This window comes from Rhinolophus hipposideros, assembly GCF_964194185.1.
Source record: "Rhinolophus hipposideros genome assembly, chromosome: 7".
NCBI lineage: Eukaryota > Metazoa > Chordata > Mammalia > Chiroptera > Rhinolophidae > Rhinolophus > Rhinolophus hipposideros.
This window is the reverse complement of record NC_138053.1, coordinates 84,801,833-84,823,411: the sequence shown is the minus strand read 5'-3', so window position 1 is coordinate 84,823,411 and position 21,579 is coordinate 84,801,833. Positions and strand designations below refer to the sequence as shown.

The 21,579-nt window shown below is 32.0% G+C and overlaps 1 protein-coding gene across 2 annotated transcripts in view; it reads right to left on the bottom strand.

Annotated features, from left to right (window-relative positions):
* CDH10 (cadherin 10) overlaps positions 1-21,579 on the bottom strand; it is a 146,458-nt gene that overhangs the window by 51,832 nt on the left and 73,047 nt on the right. For both annotated transcript variants that reach the window (XM_081053547.1, XM_081053548.1), the window contains exons 3-5: positions 2,782-3,076; positions 1,122-1,241; positions 516-683 (exon numbers count right to left, since the gene is read on the bottom strand). In XM_081053547.1, coding sequence (XP_080909673.1) covers positions 516-683; positions 1,122-1,241; positions 2,782-3,076 — 583 coding nt within the window. The remainder of the gene's footprint in view (positions 1-515; positions 684-1,121; positions 1,242-2,781; positions 3,077-21,579) is intronic.

Below are 21,579 nucleotides of genomic sequence, written 5' to 3'. Positions count from 1 at the left end.
TCATTCCAAACACAGATATTAAATACAAATCTAACACAGGTCTGATTAGTTTGTGAAGTTCTCCCTACATAGCCCTTTCTAACATGTCAAATTAGAGTTTTTTATTGAAAAATTTTACCCTCAAGTTAGGATCCTCCTTATTAAATTCTAAGTGGAAATAAACACATTCGTTGTAGAATTATGACTTACTTTGTTTTCCAATAAAACATTATTTCCTTTTGCTAACTGAAAAACATACTTTTAGGTTATAATCATAGATGCCGAATATATGCAGGGATTTTATGATCATATTATCTTCCTGTCTCTGAATGAAATGTCTGAAATATTTAATTTTCAATATTTCAATTAACAGTGAATTCATCAGCATTGCCCGCTATTTTTCTTTTCCATTTTTATAGCACATTTTTCAGTGTGTTTTATATTCAGTGATTGACAACTTTATTTTTTCCCCTGTTATTTTTTTTTTTTTACTCTAAAGCTTTTGCCCTGCAGAAAGAACACTAAAGGCCGCTTACTCTGGGGGAAGCGAGGTGGATTGTCATTGACATCTGTCAGCGTGATGTTCACCGTTGTGGTCCCCGACAAGCCTCCCATCTGGCCGCCCATGTCTTTAGCCTGGATCACCACTTGATATTGCTCCCTGTTCTCTCTGTTCATGTTTGGTAACGCAGTCCTGATGATACCTTGAAGAGAATACAAAAAAGCATTTGCTATCTTCATTAAAATCTCAATTAATAGTTGATTAAGCCCACAACTTGCATATCTACACTAGGGGCTTCTGAAAGGCAAAAGATGTTTTTGCTATTAATTTTTACTGTCTAGAAGTTATAAAAGTGATTCAATGTAAATATTTTACAACGTGTGGTGTTATTCTATTTCCTAAAGAATGCCATGTGTGCTGTACAGTGACATAAACCTGTATGTAAAAACATAGAAACAGGTATATTTCCATGAGCTGACTCAATCATGAAACTTGGACATCTGAAGTAAATCCTAAGTGTGGCGTCCTCACTCTTCTGGGAGTATTGTGGCTAAGGGTGTGTTCTTATTTTCCCACCTTTCTTCAACTTACAAAGATCATAAAAACTGTTAAATTAACAAAGCGATTTGTGGTTCCTGACCTGTTTCTGGCTCCACAGAGAAATACGGCTGTCCTTGAAGGATGCTGTAAATGACTCTGGCGCTGTTCCCGTAAGAAGGGTCATCGGCATCTGTAGCTGTGACTTGCACCACAGAAGTACCTGAAGTATCCAAATTCAGCTTAGTTCTGCACAGCACCAGAAGGAGGAGCAAAAGCACTGGTTTTCATGGAAGACTTGAATGATTTTTGGCTTTAATAACGACCTCTTAAAGAAACATTTATATATAATTTAGGTGAAAATCATATATATATATATATATATATATATATATATATATATATATATAGTGTTATTACAGGTAAATGCTGAAATCAGCTACATATTTATTTAGCAAACAGGTGTATTTTTATGCATACAATAGATAATGTTACTGCATATCAGATTATAATAAATGTAGTCAATTTACAAATGCTCAGGTTTTCCATTTAAATTTATTTTCACATAATTGATTTGTTTCATGTAAAGGTCATATCTAATCACAAAGGAGTAAGTATGCTTCTCTTTCCCCTATCCACTAATTAGCTATAAAAATAATTAACATCTGCTCTAGAATACAATTTTATGAATAGATTAAAATTTAAATTTAGAAACATTCCAACATGAACCCATGTTCCATGAACTATTAAAAGCTATTTAATAAAGTTCAAGATATTTAAAAGGCCTTTATAATAAGGCATTTGTGAAAAGTCCTTGGGATTTAGTGAAGTAAATATTAAATAATCCCACAACAATGCTTTTGAGAAATGCAGAGCTGAAAATTTACTATAACAACTATACAAGGGGGAAAAAAGTATCACAACTGTTCCATTGGTTTATACAACTTCTCCCACATTTGAGAAATGAATCTATTCTACTAAATCCAAATATATATCTCTAAAAATGTTATCATTGTTTTTGATGTTTAGTTCTGTAATCCTTTATTTAATAATAAAAAAGGCTTACATTTCTTTAACTACAAATATAATTTCTACTTATTTATGAAGAAGAGGGGAATTTCATTTTCTTGAATTTTTATACTTCTAGTACGTTCATATCTTTGGTCTTAGAGGTTCACACTTAAACTAAGTGTAATTTTATATCTGCACGTGAATTTTCAACTGGTATATTTGAATACGAGATTTATATCAGCAGACTTTTATATATAATGGTTATAATGACAGGCTTTAAAAATAATTAATATGAAATAATTGGATAATCTCATCAATGCTATTATTCATATTATTACAATAATCCATAAAAATTCTAGGCAAATGACATGAGTATATTTGCAAATACTAAATGTACGGTGTTCTAAATGTACTTATAATGCCTTTGAGTTCAGAATTTCATACAGTTGTTATCCAAATCCATGTGACAAAAATATATATGTTTTCATAGTTTTCTATTGAATTTCAATGGTATTTTCTTGGATTTTTGAGGAAAGTGTCTACTTATTTGTATTGCAAAATTTATAAATCTATAGGAAGTAAAAAATGCATTCTTTTATTTTGAACGCATATCCTAAATGAGGAAATTAAATATGTATTCTGAGTAGGGAATCAGAGGTGATTTCAATCAATTGGTCATAATATTTGAAGAATTTCTTGATTTTTAAAAAAATACTTTTTGAACGCCATCATAAATGCTGTAATAAACTTACCTACAACAGACATTTCAGGAACACTCGCTGTATACATTTCCTCCGGGAATGTCGGCTCATTGTCATTGATGTCATGGATTTTGATAACAAACTCAGACTCTGGTTCTACTGGCCTCAAAGTTCTTCTGTTAATAGCTTGTGCACGTAGAGTATAAAAGGCCTTTTCTTCCCTATCAATTCTTCTCGTGGCATGAATATCACCTGTTTTTTCATCAATAATAAAAAGAGTACCAGCTCCATCTCCAGATAAAATATATTTGAGTGATCCATCTCCTTTATCTTGGTCTGAATGAAGCTAAGGGGAATAAAAAAAAGAGAATATCCAGGATAATGTCTGAAGGTACCTAAGGCTGAAAGAATTCAAAGAACATCTCTCATGTCCCATCACTGAATAAATGAGGTCAGTTATCTTAGTTCTTGAAATGAGAGTTGAATAAATATGATCACACTCATATAGTATATACTTTAAACAATAGGGCTTGCCTTTCATACACCAGGGTGATTTTTATTCTAAATGGGGAAAAAAAATAATAAAAATAAATTACACACATTTCCCCTCTTTGCGTTGCTTGGTAAATAACCACTTTCATAGGCAAATAACTCCTGACCAAGACAGAAGTCATCAGTCTTGATATGCGGGTGTAAACATTGCTTCTCTCATCTCTTTCTGTGAGTGGAAAATTATTTTACTCTCGTTATTATGCAGAACATTCATCTCCTGTAAATGTATTATTAATTATTACATTTCCATTTGGGGGATTAGTGATATCTTAAGAACTGTAAGACAGGCAAAGTTGTATGAAACACAGCTCCTATGTCAGAAACACCCGGTATCATTTGAGGTTCATACAAGACACTGACTGCCCTGCAAATACTTGTGGGTCTCAGAGCAAAAGTACACATAGATGTCTATATAACACTTGTCTATATATTTTGAAATTACAGATCAAGTTAATGAACTATAAAATAAAGTGTTCTGTTTTGTCAGAACTATGTTCTTAAGGACCTCAGACAACAAGTTAGATGCAGACACAAGCAGTGCGAGGCAAGCCTTTTTCTGCCCCCTTCCCTAGGGCCACACACTAACCTTCCAGAATCAACTCATCATGTCAAAGAGCTTTGCTTGCATTCATGTGGACATCTCAGCCCAGTGCACACTCTATTTCAATACAAATGAAAGACAAGGAGCCCATGTGTTATGGACAAATTCCATCTGTGTTGTCTTTTACAGATGTGCACCAGGCCAGTCCTCCGAGTTAGGGGTACATGTAACAGAGTGGTGAGTCTGGTCTTTGGGTGACGGACTTGGAAAAGAGAACTTCCTAGGACCTAGAAGCAAGTTTAGGGATGTTTGAACAGGGGATAATGGGTCCCAAGTACTTTGAGTATGATATGGAAATGGATATGAGGGTTTCAGATATGACTATCCCCTGCTTCCCATGGAATTCTTTCCATGAAGGGAGGGTCTTAGCCATAGGAGGAACAGAACAAAGCTTTGTAAAGCATAAAGTTATAAGTTTCTCTTTAATTGTACCACCCAACGAATAAACATTGCCTATGCTAAGATCACAGTTTGATTATTTGCAATAAGAGATTATGCTTTTTAAATGTATTTTGTTTTTTAAAAATAAGAAATAAATAAAAAAACAATGTGTAGATTTTCTAAATTTCTATAAAGCATTATAACTTAGAAATCATCACATAAATGTTCTTTTAAATATTTATATATACAATGCAGTCATAAGTCAGAAAAGGCAGACTGACCTGTAACCTTGAGATTTAAAAATTAGAGAAAATATTTTTCAAATATGCAAAATATTAAAAAGATATTTATCTAAGTAGGGGTTTTTTGTGCTCTTTACATCACTTACATTGATACATATTTTCATCTAATTACATACAAAATATTAAAGGGATTACTTTTTATGTAAAGTATTGTTTCTTTATTTAAAAGTGTTCTTTATGGGGACTTATGTCAATGAACCTAACTGTGAAAATATTTGTATATGGACATCAAAACTGTTTAAATTAAAGACAATATTTTAAAACACACACATATGCCTAATATATTGTATTACTGGTATTGTTGGATCTACAAAAGCAGGCTATTTTTTGTTTAATGATTTGCAGTAATTAGCATTTAGACATCAAATTTGGATTGAACTGCATTTTTCTGAGTTCTGGGCAAATAACTCATTATTACAAACATAATGGATACAGAAAACCCAAAATGGCTATGTATTTTGGAGGAAAAAATAAAGAAGCCAGGTAACAAATAGTTTTTTACTTCATTTTTAGCCATTCACAGACAACAAAATAAGGTTGAAAAACTCAAGAAACATCTGCTTTTTACTAAAAAGCTCTCAGAAGTAAAGCTCTCAGAAGTAACTTATGACTATGTTGTCCAGGGAACCACACTCCAAAAGTCACAAGATTGATGCTTTTTAGTAATTGGAAATGCACATAGTTGCTGGGAAACTTTCCAATTATATAAATGTGCAACACAGTGGCAATTTTCCAAATGGCAGACATCAATTTCATGTTCTGTCTAGGAATCAAAATAATTCAAGAAAAGATTATTGATATTATTAGGTATTTGATCAGATAACTTTGTGGTTTGTAGTAGACAGGTATGATGTTTATTGTCTACTCATTCAACAATTTTAATTGAGAAATATTTGTTTACTCTCATAGGAATCAGGTACTTCTAAAAGTAAATTAACTATTCCATTTTAGTGCTATGGAAGATTTCAAACACTACGGAAATATACAGGGAAGCACCTAAATTAGCCCACAGAAATGAGTGAGGGTTTCCTGAAGCATATAACACCTAACCTACTCAATAGAGAATGAGAAGTGGTTTAAACATGGGGAATTTTTTGCATTTTACAAATTTCACATCTCATGAAGAACACTGGGCAGAAGAGAAAGTACAAGATGTGACTCATTAATACCAGTTCTACTACCCTCATCAGTTAGACATGCAAAAAAGTTGCTAGTACAGTGAGATTATAATTTTTATAATGCTCAGTTTTGGAATATGAATCACAGCAGGATTTTACCTTCATTTATAGGACAGAGAATGGAAATTAAATCTTGTAATTGGGCCATATACTATGGTAGTTCCTACCTGGATCAGAAAATTGAACATGGGGTAAGGAATCAAAGAGATGAGGGCTAGAAGTTGGACTGTAATTTTGAGAATCAGAAATGAAAAGATTTCTACCTTCTCATAACTAAGACAAACAAATTAGGTCTATGACTTTATAAGTTTTGGTTTTAAGAAGCCCAACTTATAATAAATTTTTCTTGAACCATGAGAACTTACATAAAAGAAAAGAACATTTTTTTTTTTTTTCTTACAGAGGGAAACAACTGCTCACTAAGGGGCCAAGATTGACCATGTTTGCGGGCTTGACATTAGCCTATATTTAGCAAAATACTATTTAAATAAAGATATTTGAGACAAATAAAGAAAGTAAAGAACAAATAAAGAAACTACAACAGATATTTACTGTAAGGCAGAGGGATTTCTAGACCACCTGAGATTTGGGGATTGCTCCCTCACTTAGATGAATGTGATGGGAGACGAGCACTAACTAATGTTGGTTGATGATTTCCTAACAGATACAGAAAGAGAGCAATGGGGCAAGCTCTTTCATTATAGTCTCCTGTCTATGCCCCTCTCCTTCTCTTCAAATTTTTAAAGTTTATTTTAGTTATCTCTTCTTTTGCATACTTTCCCCACCCTTACCCTGGTAGTGTCTCTCTCCCTCTTTTCTTGTGTATGAGATAGAATTTTATTTCACATTTTAACTCATTTACTAAGTAATTATCAAACAAGTGTTAGTCCTAACAATTGCAGCTTTCTTGTTGCTCCTCCCTTTTATATTTGGGTATTAGGTACCAATACTTGGATTTATTAAATATTTAATTGAACAAAATCAGTTGCTTATGTTACAGAGAAGTAAGATTATGGATTACTTGTCAAATAAATTTATAGCATCGACTTTGAAATAACTTTTATTTTATATTGATTTGACTTAGTGATATTTTATTAGGTGAGACATTATGTTTTTGTTAAACACAGAAAAAAAATGTCAGATTATTGTGGCTTTAGTTCCTCAGTAACACCTGTTCTTTAGTGTGAAACATTTGTGCCACAAATCTTTAAGAATTTTATGTTAATACTGACCTTTCCTTTCCTTGAGGAAAACCTATTAAAAATTCACAACATGCTGTGTTCCTTGTAAATTCAGAAGCAGATAAAGGACATGGCAAGACACATGACAATTAATAAAAACAGAACAACTGGTACTGTGCTGCACATTTAAAAGTCATTTTCCTATCATTTAACTTCCTAATTTAGATGTGGTTAATTATAACTCACTTGCTTATACTGAATAATTTAATAAGCAAAACTAAACAATACAGTGAATTTAAAGAAATATATTAACTGTGGATTAATTAATGAAAGTCTGGTAATTTGAAATGTGGTAGGTTTCTGACAATTTTATAACGTTTTATGTAAAACATTCATCTTAAGATATCTGTCTAAAGCAAAGTTTATAAGCTAAAAAGGATCTTGTGGATTATCTAGTTTACGGTCCCCCTTTTGTTTTTAAGAGCAAGAAACTGAGATTTAATCAATTTTTTATCACACACAAGTTAAAGTAAGATTATACTTCAGGATAGGTACTGAAGTATAACCACGTGGTGGTAATTTTACCTCTTAATATCAGCTCATTTTTATTTTTCAGTTCCTCACTTTATGTGAGGAATTATTACAATCTATGAGGTACAAGAAATGTATGTAATTTGTTACTAAAAGGATAACCAATAAAAGAGTTCACCTTACATTTTCACCCTTAGCTATAAGAAAAATGAAGAACAAGTTTTAAAGAAATGGAAAACTACATCTTCCAATAAACGTCTGATTACTAGTTCAAAGGAATTTATAGTGCTGTGTGAGTTCTTAGTCAGAATACTGATGCCTTTGTATATTGGTAATTGTTGGTATGTGTTTATATTTCAAAAACTGGGAAAAGGCTGTGGAGAAAGTTAGAATTATGTTTGTAGGAATTATATTAGAATTATACTTGTAATGGTTAGACTACTTGAAGGATGAATTTGGATGAATGATTCACAAGGACTATAAAACACTCACTCTGAGTTTAACAATTTCTCATTTTTGTGGGTGTATGTTCATTAACTTTAAAACATCAGAAATTGTTGAATAGATTTTCTAATGCACAGTGATAATTTTATACCTGCTGTTCTTCCAAACAGCCAATATATTCTATATTTGTTTTAAAAAAATCCAGATTGTAGCAAATGTGCTATGCTATTCTGGTAACATCATCATTAGCATTTTACTCTAATTGCTCTAGTGAGTAACATAATATCAAATGGAAAATAAGGCATTGAGTCAAATAACTTTAAATTTGCATCCAATAAAAATTAAAAAAAAAAGAACGAAAGAAAAAGAAAAGTACTAGCAAAAATGGCCCAGCATCAGGAAGCAGCTAAGGCATGTCAAAGCAAGTAAACACAATCTGGTCAGAAATAAATAAGTAGTTACTCATTTTGTTGAGACTGGGAAAAAAGGGAAGAGGAATGACAAAACTTGAATTGGAATGTGTGAAGCTTACAGAGAAGAATGCACATTATTTTAACATTAATAATATAGAAAAATATACATCACGTGTTATGAATCCGAAAGAAAACATTTTTACTTCAAAAATAGAAATAGAGAGGAAAATTAAGCTTAACAATGAAATGGATTATAAAACAATTATCATAATTTTAAAATACCCCATATATGGTTTGGATTGAGCATTGAGGATTAATCGATAGATGGACAATGATGTCTGTATAGCTAAGAGCCTGGCAAAAATCAATCAATCAATCAATCAATCGATCAATCAATCAATCAATCAATGGTTTATTTTCCACATTTGAGAGGTTCTCTAGAGATCTCCTAAAGGAGGAAATAGTCCAGTGGGGTCTGGATTCAACAACTGGGAATTCCTCTTTCTAGGTGGTCTTTTAAGAGTGCAGCCAGTTGAAAATTGCTGTTGTGCTTATGGGCTACCCTAACTGATGAGTTCAATCTGGGATCATCCTGAAGTTTTGGAGGCGCCCTTTGAAACCATTGGGAATTGCTCAAGAACCTACAACAGGTCATATTTTTTTACAGAGAGTGCTCTAAAAATCAAGCAGTCACCTCCATCCATGGGTTTTGATGTGTTGACTCGCATCTTAAAGTGTCTCAACTAGGGTACATTTCTTTACTAGGACTGTGAAGATACCAAGATTATATTTATTTAAGATTTTCATAGACATACCTTCACAGAGCATTATCTGCTTCAAGACCTTAAATTGTATGTATAATATAGAGTAGACACATTATTTCTAATGATTAGTTTATCCTTTCTAAAGAGAGTTGTTGGAGAAATAATTTAGAGAAGGTTCATGTTTTTCTAGAAGCCTGACATTTTCTTTCATACAGCTTTGAAAAATCACTAAGTTATACAAAGTTATCTCCTTAGGTTGTGAAAATGGCATTTAATAGTTGAGTTTTCCCCACCACTTGAAGTCGTCTTCTTAATCATCTTGGATTTAAAATAAAGGAATATATGTAAATACATGTCTAAAATGTTGTTAGGTAAATACAAAATATTTAAAACCAAGAAATTCACTTTTGATTAATAAAGTGAAAATAAATTAGTAAGGGAAAAAATAAACGCATGATCATCTCTCTTCTAAGGGCTACAGAGGTAGTTGAGAATCTTTTCTCCTGCCTTTTCACCAAGAAAAGTATGACAGGAAATGTGAAAGGGAAGAGAGAGTGAGGGACAGGTATTCTTTGAAGGAGGATATTTAAATAAGTATTTCTTGAAATGGATTGAACTAAACTAAATTGAAGTAAGTGATGAGAATTCTATGTGTGGTATTTCAGATCTTAGCCGTGGTATTTCAAGTCTTAGCCGTTTCAGAGATTTTGCTGGAGAGGCAGTATTTGAAGCTGTTGGGTTTCTAAGCCTTGTAAAGATGCTTTTATCTTGAAAGCTGTAGTGACAAGTACATAATTGAATTCCCAAAGGAGAAGGACCGGGCAGTCAGCTGCCTGCTGTCTCTAGGGTTATGGTCAAGGAGGGAAAAAAAAAAATAAAATTGGTTTGGATCTTTACATTTATTGCATGTTTTGAGGCACTGACTGAAATAAGAATCTAAAAAACGGCTATGAACAACATCCTAGAAAAAATTGTGTGTGTGTGTGTGTGTGTGTGTGTGTGTAAAATACACAAACAATGTTATATGTAGTATCAAGGGGTACAAATATCCTCTGAAATATAACCATAGACCATTAAAAAAAAATCTATGGCGACTCTCTGTTCTTCCATGGGGAAAAAAAAAAACAAAGAAAATTGAGAAATCAGGAAAATATCCTCCTTAGGAAAGGGAATTTCTCATTTGGCTGACAGACATTCATATCTTCATCAAATTAGGAAACATAAGTCCCCAAACTTATCAGATAATGTCATGCTCCTATAACTTGTCTCTTTCCCTGCTATCTTGATTTATCCACCCTGCAAATTTTTACTCATCTATAAAGATACTATTTGTGACTTATATCCCAGATTAAGCACTTTTTCAATTCCTTTGCAAGACAGAATTGACCTCTGTGTTCTTTGTTCTCCAATTCTTATTTGTGTGTGTGTATTTGAATGAATATATATATATATATATATGAATATATATATATAATTACATATATATATATTTATTTATATATAATTTTATAATGCCTATACAAATTTTGAACTATTATTTTTATAAGTCTTTATGGAACTACAATTTGTTGATTATGATGATAAGAACCAAGTTTTCTAGTCTTTTGGACTCTTAACATTTCACAGTACGTAACAGAATATGTACTGTGAAAAGAAATGAACATCAGAATCCAATGCCACAGATAGAAGAAATAAAGAATTTAATTTGTGTGACTTCTTTGGAAAGGCTGAACATTCTGAATGGGATGAAATGGAATTAGAGGTCCATAATGAAAAGGGGAGAGCAGTGAGTGATTCCATTGTAAGTATAAATGTACATAGAGAAAATCATTCCTCATATTGAAAAAAATTGGGGCTGGAAGTTAGATAGAAATTCCAATAACTATGAGATTGTATACAATTCAATAGGATATATACATGAATTACCAAGAGACAAATTTAAATTTTTTAATGAATAGCCAAGGGTAGAAATGTGAATCCAAATTTGTTTCTAAAATGGTATGATATGTCATTATAGACATCTGTAATTTATCTCAGAGTAGGATAAGATAGTTAGGTAATAACAGCAAAATAACATTCCAACTGAAAACATATAGAACAGCCACATAGATTACAAAAAAATCACATTGCCAAGGCCACATGGCTGTGTAAACAGTAACTGAGTGGACTACAACCTGGGAGGAGATACTTGTACGAAGGTGAACTGGGATTTGCAGCTGCTTTTTCTCCAGGGGAATTTGCCATTTCTGGGCCTTGGCTTGGAGGTAAAGATCTGTGATTGTCCCAAAAGGGTACTTCTGGCATAAAATAGAAAAAAGATTTTGGAGTTCACGTGGTACTGGAGTGAAAATATTGGAGAAGGGAAGGTCCTCAAATGCACTGCCAGTCTTTCCATAAAATATTTGTTGAATTATGAGTCTGTCGATGGTTAAATTCTTAGCTTTCTATGCTTTTATTTATTTATTTTAAAAAATTCTATCACAAACTCTTGCACAACTGCCTAAATTTCCTCTTGAGCTATTAAGGCTAAATGTGTTTCATCTTTCTGAAGACAATCTCCCAGAGCCTTCTGACATGTCCCAAAAGAGACTGAGATTCAAAGTTTGTTTACAGCTGCTGGCCTCTAATAGTCACCAGAATCCTTTGCCTCTCCAATTTCCAGTAAGTTTTCCTTTTGTGTTTGTTACTATTTGATTTTGATATGCTAACCAAATACTGGATGTATAAGTATTCTCTTCTTGGGCAAAGAAATCAAGATTGGATATTGTTTTTCTTGAGGATATGGAACACACTCCATCATCTTCTTATAAATATTGCTGTTAAGAAATCTGTAGTTTTTTCGGATGTCTGATCTTTGTATATGGATTTATTTTTCTCTAGAAGCCTGTAGAATCTTTTGTTTGCCTAGATTTTTTAAGTTGTATTATATTGTTCCTTGGTTTCTATATACTTCTAACAATTGCAGGGTACTCACCAGTTCCCTTATTCTGCAATCTTGTGCCATTGTGTTCTGGGACATTCTAATGAATTTTTCATTGCTATCCCCTGTCCTCCATTTTTTCTTGTTCTGGAACTCCTATTATTCAGACACTGTTCCTTATTGTTTATTCCTTTAATTTCATTGCCCCTTATCTCAGATTTTCCATCTCTTTGTCTCTTGCTTTCATTTCTAGGTTACATTTCTAATGTTATTCTCCATGTCATCTATTGAGATTTTTGTATTCTGCATATCTTTGAATTCCAAAGACATTCTTTCTGTGTATTTATTTTATAAAAATTATATATATATATATATATATATAGATAGATAGATAGATAGATAGATAGATAGATAGATAGATATAGATATAGATATATATAGATATATAGATATAGATATAGATATATATATATATATATATATAGCCGATAGCAGTTTCCACAGTTGACTGCAACAATATTTCCACCCTGTATCCCCTTATGATAACTTCTCACCTCCTAATCCAGAGAAGAGCTCAATACCCTTTCAATTGAATCCCCATCAAGAGGTGGAGTTCAATTCCCTTACCCTTGAATCTCTTGTAATGGCAGAATGTAGCTAAAGTGATACTGCGTGATTTTCAAGGATGGATCAGAAAAAGTGAGGAGACTTCTGCTTGGGAGGCTGAAGTACTTAGACTATAGCCCTCAGCTACTACATAAGGAGTCCATCTGTTCTAAAGCTATCAGGAATCCACCCCATCTAGGCATGGACAAAACATATGGAGAAGGAGGGACTGGGGGCGGGGGGAGATAGATAGAGGTGGGGGGGGAGAGAGAGAGAGAGAGAGGAGAGAGAGAGAGAGAGAGAGAGAGAGAGAGAACAGGCAAATAGTAAAATTACTGTTTTATGGTAACTCGTGAAATTTGTTGTTTGGCAGCAATAGCTAACCAGAAGAGCTATCTATTTTATTTTTTTGAGTGTAACACATGCAAATTAATATTGCATTATATATTAACATATATTTATCTTGCATACTTGTAGAAGTTGATTTTTTAATTTTGTTCTCTACATATTCTCTAATTCCTTCAAATTGTTTTTTCTTTTGTTTTGTTTTTTCTCTGACTTATAATAACAGAGTTCTTCAAATGTCTTGATGGATGATTTAACGAGAGATATACTGTTATATTCCAAATAATATTATCCTCAGAAAAATATTAAAAATTATTCCATTTTCTTCTAATACACAATTTTATTGTGGAAAATTTCTAGTCAGAGTCTGATTTTCATTTGATTATAGTTGAAAAAGAAGGATATTTTGGGTATATTTAGACTGAAGATCTTGTTTTTGTGGTTTGAAAATTTGTGAAAATAATCTTGATGTCTTTTCTCAGTTTTGGAAAAAAATACATGTGGTTGAATATTTGATTATCTCTGCATTTTCTGTTCTGATTTTTATTCTCTCTGTCTCTCTTCTTCCCTTTCCTCTTCTTTTCTTTCATTTTTTTTTTTTTGTTTTCTATTAGAAGCTAATTAGACCTTCTGGATTTCTCTTTGACTGTTTTACCCATATCACCCCCTTTTAAAATTTCCTTTGATTATTTATCATTTGAAACATTTTTTTTTCAAATGATTCTTTTTATAAAAATGTCCTACATTTTCCCATTCCCTTAGAAGATAGGATTTAATTATTCTAAAGTTCTTTACTCTTCTGTGACTTATTTCTTGTTCCCCCACAGACTGATGCTCTATTTATTAAATGAGGTTCTTCTTTTTGTGTGCTGTGGGATTTTCTAAAGTATTAATGACATTTTGTTATTCTTTTACATTGGTGTAAAAAGGTTCATTAGAGGCTTCATGACTTTGCTTTTCCCTTGCAAGCCTGACCATTAAGTGAGCATTTGGACTACACACAGCCCAAACAGGATCGTGAAGCACCAAACAGTCCCTAAGCAGTGCATAGTGGCAGCTGCTGGTTGGCTTGTCACATTTCCATAGATTTGGCCCCTAAAGACACAATGGATCAAAATAGATTTAACCAGTTCATTACTATAGGCAGAGCAGGCAGCCTAAGCTTCATATTTGCATCCAATCCCCTTGGTCCCCAAGTCTCAAGGGGCGATGCCGCAGTTCAGACCCATCGTGGATGTGGTAGGTGTGGTATCACAGCTAAGAGACACTGAGCCCAAGAAACACCAAAGGGAATTTCTAGCATTAACTTTGTTTCTCTGGAAGGTAAATAAATCTTCATGGGGTTCCTACTATCCTGGAATATTGCTGAGTAGTGAGCTGTTTTCTCTTTGTTTCATTTGGAATGGAAATTAATCTCAGCAAATTGAGCTGTTAATACATAGAAGTGAAGAAATATGAGAGCTTTATGAGAAATTGTCTTCCAACAAGGATAGATCATATCTATAGGGTTCAAGAACTTCAAAATAAACTGTGCAAATGGGAAACATGAAGGTAATGAGGTCCCATCTTCACTATAACACACAGATATTGGTATTAGTAATAGCCAATTTGAGGGCCATACTCACTTCTAGGAATATTTGATTGAATGTTTTGCTTACGCTATTAAGTAGAGAGGGGGGGTGGGGAGTTAGTAGGAAAAGCTAATCAATACAACTGATTGCTGAAAAGGAAGTAAACTAAATAACCAATGAGTCCAAACTAAAGTTGAAAATAATACTCCCCCCATCTCAGCTTTCTCCTAAATTACTCTCATTAAGTCTACCTCTGTTCTTGTGGCTGGTGGGGCTATCACAGTGACCCACTCCACTTTCAGTTGCCCATAAAATCTTCATAATTTGTTATTCGCCTGAAGCCTCATCAGTTTGTTCCCTGTGCTTCTAATCTATACATCTCATTTCATTTTCTTCTTTTTTAGGTGGGAATGGAAATAACCAAGAATTATTAAGCTACCATGTTGAAGGAAACTGACCTTAAAAAAAATAAAAAAAATGCAATTGTACTAAGCCAAACTGAAATTGTAACTATAATTGTTCTACAAATAATTGTTTAATTTGCATTATTAAAGGAAGTAAAACTGAAGATTGGGTTAATTTTTATTTTTTGTTTAGATTAGAACCTCCAATTTTCAAAGACATTTAAAATCTACAGAATGTAATTATTTTCTATGATTAACTCAACAGTAACTATTTATAAAGTTTATTTGAAAATCACTAAATCTATGATGGATCTATGATCCATCTTTACTGAAAAAAATCTGGTAAAGGTCCCTTTACCACTAATGATTAATAATCAAAAATTTTAAACTAACTATTAAATAGTAATTGCTTGGTTGTTTTTTTTTTTTTTAATGACTATAAAACTGAAAAAAATAGATTTAAAATATTTAAAAATATTTAATACAAATTCATTAAAATATTTTAGAAATGCATCTTTATTAAGAGAGAATAATGTATAACAATATGTGTATGGTAGCCTATAATAGAGAAAATTGTGCATAACTGCTTTTTGGTAATACACATTGATAATTGTTATACATTTGTTTTCTAGAGTTATTCACAAAAATATATTTATGTATACTCATATACTTGAAATTATTTAAAACCAAGTGGATAAATTTTAATCTCAAGTTTTCTTTGTTTTTTTTCTTTAAACTCATAACGATAAACTAAATTTGAAGATATTCTTTTTTTTCAAATTTGCTTAGACAACCTCACTCCCTTTGCTTAAATTCTATAAAAACTGTGGATGTGCATATGTGGTGGCAATGTGGGAGGGTGGGTATATGGCTTTCTAATGTTCATACTACTGGTATATTCTACAATTTGAAAACAAATAAAAGCATTCCTTTTTCATTCTGTATTTACTTTTTACACTTCAATTTATATGCTTTCTACTTACCATTGATACTTTCTTGACAATTTTTTAAGCTGAAATTTTCTGGGTGTTTTTGCATTACTTGTAATTTGACTTTGTTGCTATCTATGAAAGTTGACACCTTTTTTCTCCTACTTTAATATTCTTAAATAATAATTCTTATTTCCCTTTGTCATTTTCAATTTATATCCATTCTGTATTTAGTAAAATAGAATCAATTGCTGGTTAAAAAAAGGTTCAAAATATTTCCATATAATTTTATTTATGATCCTCTTCACATAAAAATAAAGAAACACACCACTGAAATTCAATACTTAATTTCGTTTTTCAGCTAGGTTATTTGCTTTCATTCTTTAGTCATTAATCAAGGGAAAAGAAAGTGAGTGAGATGAATTTCCATTAAGTTGAAAAAAAAAAAGCCTGAATTTACCAACAAATATCTCTGTCTATGAAAACAAATAAGTACTTCAGTTTCTATGGTCTCTGATGATATTACAACTAAACCCTCCCTGGGGAATTTAATGATTAGTTAAAATTTGATATAGTCTCTAAATAAAATAAGATGAAGGGAGTTGACTGAAGATACAGATGATGCATATCAGTTTTCTCAACCAAAAATTGAATTTGTTTTTAATTCTTTTTAGAAATCAATACAGAAATTTTATATTTTGCTTGAAATTTGCAATCACACCCAAAATTCAAGTTTTTTGAAAAAAGACACGAAGTATAATAATTAAATACTTTTGCGCCTATTATAATTTTATGTGCTATTTAGCAAAATAAGCATAGGAAAAAGAAAAAGACAAAGTATATTTTTTAAACACAGAGTTATAAAATTAATATATTATAAACCAAAGATCATACAAATGTTGAAAATCATTAAGACTCAGTAAGTAATGTTGAGAAACATTTATGTTTTTTGGTCAAAGTTCTGTAACTACAACTGGTTAATATAAAGCTATATTTTATTGTTTCAGAATATTTAGCTTTACAGAATGTACATAAATGTGTTTAGCGTTTCATTATTATAAGCTATGATCAGGATTCCAAATTTTCCAGAACATTCAGAATTTCAGTTATTCTTCTAAACTATTGTTTATATTTAGCAAGCAATGATATCATGACAAAATAATTATAATAAATTGAGTAAAGTAATAAACATCTATTTAAACGGAAGTTTTACAAATCATAATTAGCATGAAAGGCTAATTTATAATACTATATTTTTACCTTAGATGACAACACTTTCTATCGAAAACTCTATTCAATCCCCAAAAGAAGTGTATATACTTAAAGAGATTAAAATTCAAAACCCTTCTCAGGGTATGCTTTTGAGATTAAACAACAAGAACAAAAAAAGGAATCAAGACACGGAGATGTCAGAATGAAAAATTGAAAAAAGAAAGAGGGACAGAGAATAAAAAATCAAAGACTACTGACAGAAAAGATATCCAGATTATTAAAATCTATATCAGTTTGATTCAACACTTGTAAACATGTACACTATGTTAGAATCTCTAACATAGTCTCTAAATAAAATAAGATGAAGGGAATGGACTGAAGATACAGGTAATACATATCAGTTTTCTCAAACAAAAATTGAATTTGTTTTTAATGCCTTTTAGAAATCAATGCAGAATTCAATGATGGGACAGTCTGTTTTTACCGTGCTGTGACCTGCCAATAGAAATTTAATATATTAGTTATTGAAATATTGTACAATTATGTGTTTTCAAATCCAGTATATATTCTCACGAGCCTAGTCCTATCTCAGCAGTCTTATTTTGCTTTTTTTTTTCTAGTGACTTTTTTTATCCTATTGTTTTAAAAGCAAACATTTTGCCTAGGGTGGCATGATTGGGGGTGGGAGTTGGGGAGGTCTGCCTAGCATGAATTATTTGTTTTAAATGGTCTGTTTACTAGGACAATTCTCATAAAAAGATACATTTGTTTCTCTATTTTGTTTTATTAGTGCACACAAATAAGCATGTTGTTAAGAAGTAGTTTTCAAAATTATTTTCCCTTGTTTCGTAGGAATAAATAGGTAAAGAAAATAGTCTGTGATCCTTTATTCTTTAGGCAAATTATCCTACAAACCTGCTAAGCTAAGTTGCATATCACAACCAATTTTAGTAATGAATAGTCATCTGCTGAAATCTATTAGTTGTCTGTAATGTTTTATGGCAATTAATTTTTGTTCACAAATGTATGTCTGGGCACATAAATTAAACATTCTTAATAAATTGTCTTTCTTTTTTTTTTTTTACCCAGAAGAATGCATAGCTACAATATGCATAAAGTGACTATAGATCAATGTCCAAACAACACTTCCTTCAGACATTTCTCTATTGGACTGATTCACCCTGCAATACTTTATCCTAAACAGCATGTTTATTGGTAGGAAAAACTTAGTTTTTGGCTGACTGAAAACATATCCTGGGGAGGAAGGAGAAAAACAGTATGCTCTGAAAGAAGGATATGTGAGGGTAAAATCATTTTACAGTATATTCATGTGTGAAATCATTACACCTTAAACTTACACCATCTTATAGGTCAATTATATGACAAAAGCTGGAAAAATGTTTTTTGAATGGATGCCATCTGACAATAAAACAGGCTAAAACGCTAATTGATGAGATTTGAAGAAGAAAAAGCAGACTGCAAAATGATACTTTGAGAACAAATTCCAAATTTCATCAGAAAGTAACATAACAGTACAGTGTAGTTTAAAATTACCGTGCAAAAAAATGGAGAATAAAATTTTTCATTTGAAAGTCATTAACTGATTAAAATGGGAAAAAAAACAAAAAAACAATCAGTTTCTTCATTTTATAGGCCAGATTTCAGTTGCTTTTGGCCAGAGAACAAATTAAATGTATAGATACCTACTTTCCACGTTTTAAAGCATGGCTTTTAAAATTTTTGTTATTTTTGTATGATTGCTCTTAAATGACTTACTAGTTTTCATTATTTTATCTCCAAATTTGTGAACATCTGACTAATTTATTTTGCCTTTATCTTAACAATTTTTGGCCCACTTTACTTAGATAATCCATGATCCTAGCTGCTCAATTAAAAGCAAGATTTTTTTCCTTTCCGCTGATTACATTAAAATAAGGTAATTATATTTCACTGGAAATATTTCCAATTCTGTGTGTGTGTGTGTGTGTGTGTGTGTGTGTGTGTGTGTGTGTCCGCGCACGTGTGTGTGAATATCCTACACATTTCCTTTGGCTTGTCATGTTTCTAGCATAATAAATAGGCCAGTAGGAAGACGTGTTGAAAAAGCCATCCAACCACCAACACAGCATATGGCCTGCAATCATTACTTATGCTGCCACTGCCCTTTCTGATATTTGCTTTAGATTCCTCTCTGATATTTGCTTTAGATTCCTCTCTACATTTATATAATTAAAACTGCATTTAATTCAAGATGCTTTTTGTTAGAAGCTATTGTGTTTCTTCATTGACATGTACCCTAAATGATAATAATGCTGTGCATTTAGAGAGGGCCTGATAGATTTGAAACAGTTTGTATATTCATCACCTAATTTTGATTTCCAGAATTTCAACTTGCATGAATAGATGCTATTATTTCCTTTAAAATTATGGAAACTGAGACTCTGAGAAATTAGGTCATGGTTTCAAAGAATTTGGCTGTTAATGTGTGCTGAAGTTGAGACTACAGAGTTCTTTCCTCTGTAAATGTATTGCTGATAGATTTATGTATACAGTAAGAACATTATCCACAAAACTAAAATGAAATAAAGCTGAGTTTTATCTGTGACGTTTTCCATCTATTAACTAATATGCTAGTACATTATAGTGAAATAAACCAAGTTTCCTGGTAAGATAGTACTATATTTGAAGCCTAGCTGAATAACAATTTATTAGCTAAGTAACTAGATATAATAGCTAGCTTCTTTAAGCTTCAGGTTCCTCTTGGTAAAGTAGAAATAGCAAGCTTTTTATTGCAATGGTGCCTAGCAATAACTGGCCCATATCACTCCCTCAATAAATGGTAACTAATATACTTTTATTATTTAATGTTTAGAAGTGTTATGTATATTTCATTTCAAAATGTAGTGCTAATATTGTGTTTGTATGTATAGTAAAAATATGAATGAAACAGAATAGTTATGGAATATGAAAATAGAAAACTCAGCTAATTAACATAAAATTCATACTCTATATTACTTACTTCAGAAATACGTGTTTGATACAGATTTGCATTTGATCAAAAGGATCACAGACAGAAATTTAAAATGCAAAACTAAAAATTCTTGGAAGATATCATAGGAGGAAACCTAGAGCAAACCTTGGGTGTGCAAATGACATTATAGATACAATGTCGGAGGGCATGATCCACGAAAGAAAAAAACTGATAAGCTGGACTTCATTAAAATCAAAACCTCCTGCTTTGCAAAAGACACTATAAAGAGAATGGAAAGATAGGCCACACAATAGAAGAAAATAGTTGCGAAGACCCTGATAAAGGACTGTTATCCTAAACGTGCAAAGAATTCTTATAAATCAACGATAATAAGCAACCCAGTTTTAAAAAATAGGCTAAAGACCTGAAGAGATAACTAGCCAGAGAAAATATACATATGGTAAATAAGCACATGACAAGAACTACTACATCATATGTCATCAGAAAAATGAAAATTAAAATAACAATGAATTACCACTACACACCTGTTGAAGTGCCCCAAATTTGGAACACTGACAACACGCTTGCTGGCAAAGATGTGGAGCATTAAGAACTCTGATCCATTGCTGGTTGGAATGTAAAATGGTACAGCCACTCGGAAGACCCTTTAGAGGTTTCTTACAAAACTAATCATACTTTTATCAGACGATCCGGCAATTGTGCTCCTTGTATTTACCTGAAAGAGCTGAAAGAATTTATGTCCATACAATAACTTACACATGGATGTGTATAGGAGCTTTATTTATCATTGCCAAAACTTCAGTAGGTAAATGGATAAATAAACTGGGGCATCCAGGCAATAAAATATTATTTAATACTAAGAAAGAAATGAACTAGGAAGCGATGAAAAGTCGTGGAATAATCTTAAAGGCATATTGATAAGGGAAAGAAGTCAATCTGAAAAGGGCTACATAATGTTAGATTCTAACTATGTAACACTGAAAAAGACAAAAGTATTGGGAAAAGTAAAAAGATCAAGATAGTCAGGGTTTGCAGGATGTGTGTGTGTGTCGGGGGGGAAGCGAGGCACAGAGATAAGTGGGCAGACCATAGACGATTTTAGGGCAATGAAAATACTCTGTAAGATAACATAATGGTAGATACATATCATTATAACTTTGTTTGAAGCCACAGAATATATAGTCCAATGACAACCGTAATGTAATCATGGGCCCTGGGCGATTATGATGTGTCAATATAGAGTCATCAATTCTAACAGTTGTACCACTTTGCTGAGTGATGCTGATAATGGGGAGGCTATACATGTGTCAAAGTAGGGGGGGTATGGAAAATATCTGTATATTCCCCTCAATTTCACTGCAAATCTAAAAGTGCTATAAAAAAAATAAGGTCTTTAGAAAAATAAACAAACAAGTAATAAATAATTCTGTGAGAAAAATTATGAAGATAAACTTCGGAGGGAAGAGGAAAAATAAAATACTATATAGCTTTCTAGCAGTGTTACAGAAAGTTTACCCTGAACT